This window comes from Primulina tabacum, chromosome 10 (assembly GCF_025594145.1).
Source record: "Primulina tabacum isolate GXHZ01 chromosome 10, ASM2559414v2, whole genome shotgun sequence".
In the NCBI taxonomy this organism is placed as follows: domain Eukaryota; kingdom Viridiplantae; phylum Streptophyta; class Magnoliopsida; order Lamiales; family Gesneriaceae; genus Primulina; species Primulina tabacum.
In genome coordinates, this window is record NC_134559.1 from 25,507,402 (window position 1) to 25,517,453 (window position 10,052).

The 10,052-nt window shown below is 33.1% G+C and overlaps 1 protein-coding gene across 3 annotated transcripts; it reads left to right on the top strand.

Moving 5' to 3' along the window:
- Positions 1–5,599: 5,599 nt before the first annotated feature.
- Positions 5,600–7,348, top strand: LOC142505713 (cis-prenyltransferase 4, chloroplastic-like). 3 transcript variants are annotated; one of them, XM_075618803.1, is made up of 3 exons: positions 5,600–6,117; positions 6,199–6,266; positions 6,795–7,348. In XM_075618803.1, the coding sequence occupies exons 1-3, from the start codon at positions 5,677–5,679 to the stop codon at positions 7,243–7,245; spliced, it is 960 nt and encodes a 319-aa protein (XP_075474918.1). In that variant the 5' UTR covers positions 5,600–5,676; the 3' UTR covers positions 7,246–7,348. The 3 variants fall into 3 exon arrangements, with proteins under 3 accessions (XP_075474918.1, XP_075474921.1, XP_075474920.1); XM_075618806.1 differs by having other exon boundaries at positions 5,600–6,066; XM_075618805.1 differs by having other exon boundaries at positions 5,601–6,105.
- Positions 7,349–10,052: the final 2,704 nt, after the last annotated feature.

A 10,052-nucleotide genomic window follows, 5' to 3' on the forward strand; every position in this document is an offset into this window, starting at 1 on the left:
TTTCGGTTAATATAAATATTTTAACTATGTTACATAAAACATTATTATATACAACCGACATGTAAAAATAACCAAAAAACATTTAACACCAAAATAATTTTATTGCGTTCGAATGGACACTGGTAACATACAATTGAACAATACAAATCTCTATATATATTAGATTGACATATTTATTGAAAATATATCGATCACAAATAATATCAAGTGATTTATCAATATATTGCAGGAACGATGATCACACATAATATCAAGTAATTTATCAATAAATTGCAGGAACAATTTTGAATATACATACATTAGATATATATATATATATATCTATATATATGTGTGTGTGTGTGTGTGTGTATGTATATGTATACATATATGTGTGTGTATATGTATATGTATATGTATATGAAAGTGAGAATTTATATATTTTGTATACATATAAGTACTTAAGTTATAAATTTATAAGATATAATAGTCAAAATGATCTTGTAAGTTTGCTCTATTTGTGTTTTGGACTTGTAAGTATTCATTTTGGATTTAATTGATTCTGTAAGTTAGGTTGTGTTTGGCTTTTATTCTTTTTTTAATGAAGACGTTACGTGACGCCGAACACTTTATAAGCAATTATTGGTGTCACATCATCATTTTTCTGACGTCTCCTCATAACTCCAGCAAAAAATGACTAAAAGTAAAAAATACGTATTGTGATCTATGCGAAGGTGTATCCCCGCAGAATAGTCGATTAAATGAATTTGAATCCAAACTAACATATACTTGAATAATTGGGATCACACACACATATTGTGATCTACGCGAACAGAACAGGATAATTAAATTCAAGAATTTGAATATAGAGATTGAGAACTTGACATGATTAAAGTGTCCAAGAGTATAATAATGATCATGAACTAATTTTGAGTTGTATAAATATCTAGTTGAATTTTTATGTTAAGAAAGTTTTATTTGAAAAAAGTCCAAAACTGAGAAGATCGACATAGGTATCAGTATAGTACGACTTGTCAAGAAATAAATTTGATTTATTTTTTTATCTAAAATTTACGGATTATGAGATATTTAAACGTATATGATTATTTAATTTGAGTTATGTTAGGATCGGGAAAGAATTTAGGGGGGCGTGAATGAACTCTTTCAAATTTTCTCGTGTAAAATGTTGGTTTCGACTGTTTTTAGGCGGTTGAGACAATTCTTCTCAAACGGTTGGAAATAGGTACCACTATTTAGTGCGGAAGACGGTTAATAATTTCCAATATAAACTTGAACACGTTAACAAGCTTATTCAACAATTAGAAACAAAGAAAATTCTTGCGATAAGTAAAGTGACACAAGATTTGTATAGATGTTCGGAGAATGCATACTCCTACGTTACCCCTTCTTCTTTCTTAGGAAGGTTTCCACTAAAAGACTTTGGCTCTACAAAATTTTTGCAACAGTCCACTCTAATCAGGACTTATCACTCTGCCTGTTTTGAACTCTTAGTGATCACTTTACACTTCTGGATTTTAAGAACACTTAGTTCACTAGATACTGAGACTAAATCAAATAACCAAAAGGTTACTGATATGAACAATCAGTTTGTTTTGAGTAGCACGAAATTGATCCATAGAAGATCGAATGTAATGACGTTTAAAGCGTGCTGAAAGAGCGATAAAGTATGAATGCTTTTGATAGCGCTCTGAGATCTTTGTGTATGCTAGCAACGAGATTTTTAGCTGTAGATCGAGAGGTAGTCTAAGCTAGCACATTCCTCCGTTAATATATACGATCTTCTTAACGGTCGGAAAGGATGCATCAACGTTAACCTAATCCCTTGAACAGATGTGTTGCTGTCATCTTTATGTGTATTAAATGATCTTTCATATAAGCATTTAATGTTCCTTTTGCTCAGCGTAGTTCTGAAGCGCTTTTCCTGAGGAGTTCCTTTTATGGTAACTGTCTTCTTTCATCAGAACTTGAAGTCTATAATTGGTCTACCTTTTCTTGGATAAAGATATAAATGCAGATCATTCTTGGAACTGATGAATGTATACGTTGACTTCAAGGCGGTGCAATACTTTGAATGTATTAAGCCGGTCAGAGAATATCTTTGAGTAATAAATGGTTCTCTTTAATGATCCAGTTCTGAGGATCATTTAAGTCCAAGCTGAATCTGCTAACGGTCTGAATTATGCGGTTGAGACTTCTTTGAGCTTTAGCCGGTTAGGAAGATATTCCAGCTGATGAGCCGAGCGGTTGAACTGATGCATATCTCATATAAAGATCGCAGCTGTTTTCGAGCTGTCTTGTTTTTGTCATACACCAAAATTCTGGGGAATAATATTTTCTTAACAATTTCCCCATTTTTGGTGATGACAAAACCTAGCTGTAGGGCTATGAAACATAATAATTTTGACGAAAATATATGAGAGCGAAATTATTGTATTTTATTAAGTGAATGAAATTACAATATTCAAAGTAACCAACTGTTGTAAGAAAATAGGCAACTAGTGTTTCTTTGGACCTTTTACTTTGTTCCACTGCTTTTAGTCGTCTTTCTTTTCTTTCAGCTCAGTGGCAACATTCGACTCGACTTTTGGTTCATGCGGTCATCCCTGAGTTTAAAACAGTAGGGCCTGATATGACCAGGCTTAAAGCAGTAATGACATACATACCTGTGTTTTCTTTTCCTAGGAACGGGTGCAGCAGGTTGTCTTTTTGGTGAAGAGCTTTTGATCGGCGGCTTGGATTGTGGTTGTGTGGATGTATCATCTTTTCCCTTCACAAAGATAGTCGACTTGGATGATTCACCAATCTCAAACACACTGTCTTTGAAGCCTAAGCCTTTTTTATCATCTCTTCCCATAAAATTATGGAATCAAGCTTGGATGTGCTCGAATTGAATTTGGATAATGTTTTAGTTGTCTTTTGAAGCTCTTTTTTAGTCTTACCCAGTTCTAAGTCCTTTTTGCTCAGAATTACTTCAAGTTTGGCAACCACGACTTTTAGATTGGTGTTTTCCTTCATAAGAGTTGAGTTAAGCTTGTTTCTTTTGGTCCAATCCTCAAACAACTCTTCATAAAGCTTTTAAACACTCTCAAGAGTCATCTCTTCATCATCAGCTTCCAATTCATCATCAACACTCGAATTTCCAGAAGCTGTAGATTTTAAACAAACTGATTTTTCGCAGATGTTGCGGCCAGGAGTGGCAACACCTAGGGCAACACCTAAAGGATTTACTTGCAACCAGCGTTTTTCTTCATTCCTTGGTCGAAACTGTTGTTGGACATGAGGTTTAGGAGCTGGTGGTCGAAGTGCTGCGTTTGCCAGTGATGTGTCCATTTAAATATTTCTGTCAAACAAAACAAAAACTAGAATCAACACTTAGTATATCAAGAGTAGGCTCTGATACCACTTGATAGGAATCGTATTGTTCGACAGATACCACAAAATAATAAGAATATCAGAATAGGATATAAAATAGTAAATTTGTGTTTTATCAGAATTAAATATTGTGTCAAATATTACAACATTTAAGACAACATGCAGCGGAATATGAAAGTTTGTAATACAAATTCACTTTAAAGAAATAAATGGACGGGATTAAATTTATACTTGTGCGGTGCCTTATGGCAAAAATTAATCACTAGAAAATCAAACCGATTACAAAAACCTATCACTAGTTATTAAGACTAAAATCAATTTACTCAACACGTTGACAAAATAAACGCTTTCTAAAACAAATAAACAGAATAAAAACTTAATCAAGAAAGAAAAAACGTGAGTCAAAAGTTAAGGCAACAAAACGATCTTCAGCCAACTTCGTCACGGATGTTGTCTGTAGATGTTGCCAACATTCAAGGAAACACGCGATTTCTGCACTGTTCAAAACAGCAGCGTCTTTGTAGGGTGTTTTTCATTGAGAACTACGATATGCAACGTGCACAAGATATGCAACAGGAAAACTTTCAAGCACAGAGTGAAAAACACGATAGCAATAAATCGAAGAAGCCGCCCACGAAAAATATTCCACGAAAAACTCCACTACTAAAACTCCTCCACTAAAACTCTCTGAATTTCTCTTCGTCTCTCTCAATTCTCTCTCTCTCTTTTCTTTTGAATCTTCATCTCTTATATTTATAATTCACTTCATATCACAAGGAAATCTACAAAATAAATAAATAAAGAGTTAAATCAATAATATCATATCTTCAAGATCTTTATCATAAATATAATATCTAGAAAAGGCAAACCCAATATTCCACATAATCTATCAATAGGAAATTAAATTTAAGGAAGATATTATATCACAATAAAATCTTAACATAATTATATAGAAAGGCAAAATCATAATTAAATGTTATGCTCAATCAAATCAACAAGGAAAAGATAATATTAGGGAAATCAATTTAATATGAAAATTATATTTCCCTTCACAATCAATATTCAAATGATTTTAATTGACTATATCCAAAATCACAAAGAATTATGATCCGGACTAATTAAATACACTAGAACCATTGGGATCACACAATTACATATTGTGGTCTATGCGAAAGGAAAATTAAAAGATTGAGAATTCCATATTATTAAGTATCGGTATTGCTTGGCTCGTGGATAAGATGATGTATAATATAAAGATAATAAATCAACATACTTGGATAAGATAATATTGCATAACACTAATCTTTATAATACTTGAGTCAAACATTGGACAAAACAAAGATGATTAATAGATTTTTTGAATTGCATAAAAATCTAGTTGAATTTTTATTAGGAAAGTATTCTTGGAAATTATTAAAGTCCAAAAATGTGAATATTGACATGGGTATTAATAATACGCTTGCGAAGAAAAAAAAATTGATTTATTTTGAAGTTTACGATCTAAAATTACGGATTATGGGAACATACTTGATTAACATTTGTTAAGATATATGTAATTATAATTTAAATTCTATAAAATATTTAATTTTAATACATACTAATATTTATTAACTGAGAGTAGCCTAAAAAGCTGTTTTAAACTTCGTTTGGACAAATACTTATAAAACATTTGTGTAAAAGTATTTTTTTACAAAACTTTAATTTAAAATTTTAATTTTTTTTTGAGATTAAATATGTGTTTGAACAATTATTCTATAAAAATGTTTCTACAATTAAAAAATAATATGTTTTCATTTTCAGTATTGCTTTCGTTTCCAAAAATTTCAAATTTCATCTCACAATTATTCTTTCAAAACTTTACTTAGATAATATATTGTTTAAAATATTTTTCAAAATTTTTTTATATCCAATTAAACGCAAACTTAATTTATTTTTTTTCCAATTATAAAATACGGAAAACGTTTTTAAAGTACTTGTCTACTTTGTTATGCCCATTCCGTGAAAACATGTAAACTCATGCTTCCTTCTCTAATTTGTTATGGCCATTCACATGCTTTTGGACTGTCATCTTGCTTTATAACTAGCATTTATCGTGAAGGAAATCAGGTGGGATGGATTAGCTTGACAAGCACACAACCATAGATAATTAAAGTTTTTTATGTACAAATTATTCCTTAACATATAATGATCTCTATTACACTGCATATTCCTCGTGTTTTTTTTTTTTTTTTTGGGTGAAGAGCTAGGTACATATTCCTATATGCAGAGCGAGTGAAGTGCCTCAAGAAATAATCCGAACAAGCAATGGCGGCAATGCTATCTTTCCAAATCCATCCCTCGACTCTCAAACATCAGCGCTTCCCTCACGTGCCGCTCAACAAACTCTCTCCAAATACGTGTTGTCCTTTGTTTTCCTCCGTTTCTAAAGCTACCAACCTGAGTGGGCCGCGGGGAAACGGCGTGCTAGTGAATTGCTTGCCGCCTGTTGATAATCATGCAGATGAAGACCCAGGTTCAGTCCCACCGGATCTCCGGAAGGACTCCATGCCAAGCCACGTGGCGGTGATTATGGACGGGAACCGGAGGTGGGCACAGAGGAGGGGTTTGCCATCTGTGTGGGGTTACGAGGCGGGGGCTCAGGCTTTCCGGACAGTTGTTGATTTGTGTTGCAAGTGGAGGATCACGGTTCTAACGGTCTTTGCTTTCTCATCCGACAATTGGACTCGTCCAAAAGTTCAACATTTAGTAATCTTTACTTCATTCTTAGAAAATGAAAGCTCTTGTTTGTTTGTTTCACTTTATTTTGTGTTTTCCACTTAACTGTAGGTGGAGATAGATTTCATCATGGAATTGTTAGAGAGAGCATTGAGAGATGAATTGCAACAACTTATGAGGTATTAAGTTAAAATTGCTTCCCAGTAATCCTATTAAAGTACTGTTTCCAAACTTCTAACCAATTAAATGTTTGAAAATACGTACGGAATAATTGTTGTTTTATGTGAATAAGGAAATTTAAGTGACGCATTCGCGTTTTGCGCTTCAATGAGTCTACCATATATGAGTGCAAGATTGATCAAAATTCACCTTCTTTGAACAATTATTTTTTTATTGTTTAGCTTGAATTCTGGCAGGTTACTTTTGAAGCAATTGCGTTGCCAAGATTTTCCTTCTTTTTTACTATGCTGTATGAATGGTGCTTATGTTTGATGATTTAATTTATTATCTATCAGTTGATCTCAACTCTAAATCGTTTCGGAATCATCGCCTTTCTGATCAAAACCCCGTCTTTTTGAATATTCGCAGATCGTCATTTATTTTTTTGATCGCTTTTTGTCATGGCGATATGTTCATAACTAGATCGTATCTGTCGGCATATATATATATATAATGCAGTTTTTCTTTTACTTGATTGTTCTGACCAGAAAGAAGATCCGTGTTTCCCTCATCGGGGACTGCACTAGACTTCCGAAACACCTTCAAGTGTTGCTAAAGGAAGCGGAGGAAACTACGAAGAACAACTCGCAGCTTCACCTCGTTTTTGCTCTTAATTACAGTGGTCAAAACGATATCTTGCAAGCTTGCCAAAACATGGCACTGAAAGTAAAAGACGGTCTCATTGAACCAGAAGACATCAACAAGTTTTTGCTGGAAAAGGAACTCGAAACAAATTGTACTGAGTTTCCAAACCCTGATCTGCTGATTCGGACTAGTGGTGAACTTAGGATCAGTAATTTCTTCTTGTGGCAGCTGGCTTACACTGAACTATATTTTGCAAATTCGCTCTGGCCCGATTTCGGTGAAGATGAGTTCGTAGAGGCTTTGAGTTCCTTTCAGCAAAGGCAGAGACGATATGGTGGTAGATCAGGTTCTTGAATTGTACCGAGTTGGATAATAAATGGAGTACATGAGATTCTGTAGCTTGTTTTGTTTTTCAATAAAAGATAATATCCCATGTGTGATAAATATTGAGAATAAATTTCGGTTAATATAAATATTTTAACTATGTTACATAAAACATTATTATATACAACCGACATGTAAAAATAACCAAAAAACATTTAACACCAAAATAATTTTATTGCGTTCGAATGGACACTGGTAACATACAATTGAACAATACAAATCTCTATATATATTAGATTGACATATTTATTGAAAATATATCGATCACAAATAATATCAAGTGATTTATCAATATATTGCAGGAACGATGATCACACATAATATCAAGTAATTTATCAATAAATTGCAGGAACAATTTTGAATATGCATACATTAGATATATATATATATATATCTATATCTATATATATATATGTGTGTGTGTGTGTGTATGTATATGTATACATATATGTGTGTGTATATGTATATGTATATGTATATGAAAGTGAGAATTTATATATTTTGTATACATATAAGTGCTTAAGTAATAAATTTATAAGAGATAATAGTCAAAATGATCTTGTAAGTTTGCTCTATTTGTGTTTTGGACTTGTAAGTATTCATTTTGGATTTAATTGATTCTGTAAGTTAGGTTGTGTTTGGCTTTTATTCTTTTTTTAATGAAGACGTTACGTGACGCCGAACACTTTATAAGCAATTATTGGTGTCACATCATCATTTTTCTGACGTCTCCTCATAACTCCAGCAAAAAATGACTAAAAGTAAAAAATACGTATTGTGATCTATGCGAAGGTGTATCCCCGCAGAATAGTCGATTAAATGAATTTGAATCCAAACTAACATATACTTGAATAATTGGGATCACACACACATATTGTGATCTACGAGAACAGGACAGGATAATTAAATTCAAGAATTTGAATATAGAGATTGAGAACTTGACATGATTAAAGTGTCCAAGAGTATAATAATGATCATGAACTAATTTTGAGTTGTATAAATATCTAGTTGAATTTTTATGTTAAGAAAGTTTTATTTGAAAAAAGTCCAAAACTGAGAAGATCGACATAGGTATCAGTATAGTACGACTTGTCAAGAAATAAATTTGATTTATTTTTTATCTAAAATTTACGGATTATGAGATTTTTAAACGTATATGATTATTTAATTTGAGTTATGTTATGATCAGGAAAGAATTTAGGGGGGTGAATGAACTCTTTCAAATTTTCTCGTGTAAAATGTTGGTTTCGACTGTTTTTAGGCGGTTGAGACAATTCTTCTCAAACGGTTGGAAATAGGTACCACTATTTAGTGCGGAAGACGGTTAATAATTTCCAATATAAACTTGAACACGTTAACAAGCTTATTCAACAATTAGAAACAAAGAAAATGCTTGCGATAAGTAAAGTGACACAAGATTTGTATAGATGTTCGGAGAATGAATACTCCTACGTCACCCCTTCTTCTTTCTTAGGAAGGTTTCCACTAAAAGACTTTGGCTCTACAAAATTTTTGCAACAGCCCACTCTAATCAGGACTTATCACACTGCCTGTTTTGAACTCTTAGTGATCACTTTACACTTCTGGATTTTAAGAACACTTAGTTCACTAGATACTGAGACTAAATCAAATAACCAAAAGGTTACTGATATGAACAATCAGTTTGTTTTGAGTAGCACGAAATTGATCCATAGAAGATCGAATGTAATGATGTTTAAAGCGTGCTGAAAGAGCGATAAAGTATGAATGCTTTTAATAGCGCTCTGAGATCTTTGTGTATGCTAGCAACGAGATTTTTAGCTGTAGATCGAGAGGTAGTCTAAGCTAGCACATTCCTCCGTTAATATATACGATCTTCTTAACGGTCGGAAAGGATGCATCAACGTTAACCTGATCCCTTGAACAGATGTGTTGCTTTCATCTTTATGTGTATTAAATGATCTTTCATATAAGCATTTAATATTCCTTTTGCTCAGCGTAGTTCTGAAGCGCTTTTCCTGAGGAGTTCCTTTTATGGTAACTGTCTTCTTTCATCAGAACTTGAAGTCTATAATTGGTCTACCTTTTCTGGGATAAAGATATAAATGCAGATCATTCTTGGAACTGATGAATGTATACGTTGACTTCAAGGCGGTGCAATACTATGAATGTATTAAGCCGTTCAGAGAATATCTTTGAGTAATAAATGGTTCTCTTTAATAATCCAGTTCTGAGGATCATTTAAGTCCAAGCTGAATCTGCTAACGGTCTGAAGTAAGCGGTTGAGACTTCTTTGACCTTCAGCCGGTTAGGAAGATATTCCAGCTGATGAGCCGAGCGGTTGAACTGATGCATATCTCATATACAGATCGCAGCTGTTTTCGAGCTGTCTTGTTTTTGTTATACACCAAAATTCTGGGGAATAATATTTTCTTAACAATTTCCCCATTTTTGGTGATGACAAAACCTAGCTGTAGGGCTATGAAACATAATAATTTTGACGAAGATATATGAGAGCGAAATTATTGTATTTTATTAAGTGAATGAAATTACAATATTCAAAGTAACCAACTGTTGTAAGAAAATAGGCAACTAGTGTTTCTTTGGACCTTTTACTTTGTTCCACTTCTTTTAGTCGTCTTTCTTTTCTTTCAACTCAGTGGAAGTAGACGGTTTAGATCCTGTGACATCTGGTTCCTCTGGATTTGCTGGCGGAGAAGTTGGTGGAGGAGAGTTTGCATACATCGAAGGATTGATCAGCTCGGTTTCATGTAATTCCTTGGGAGAGGTCAACAGCT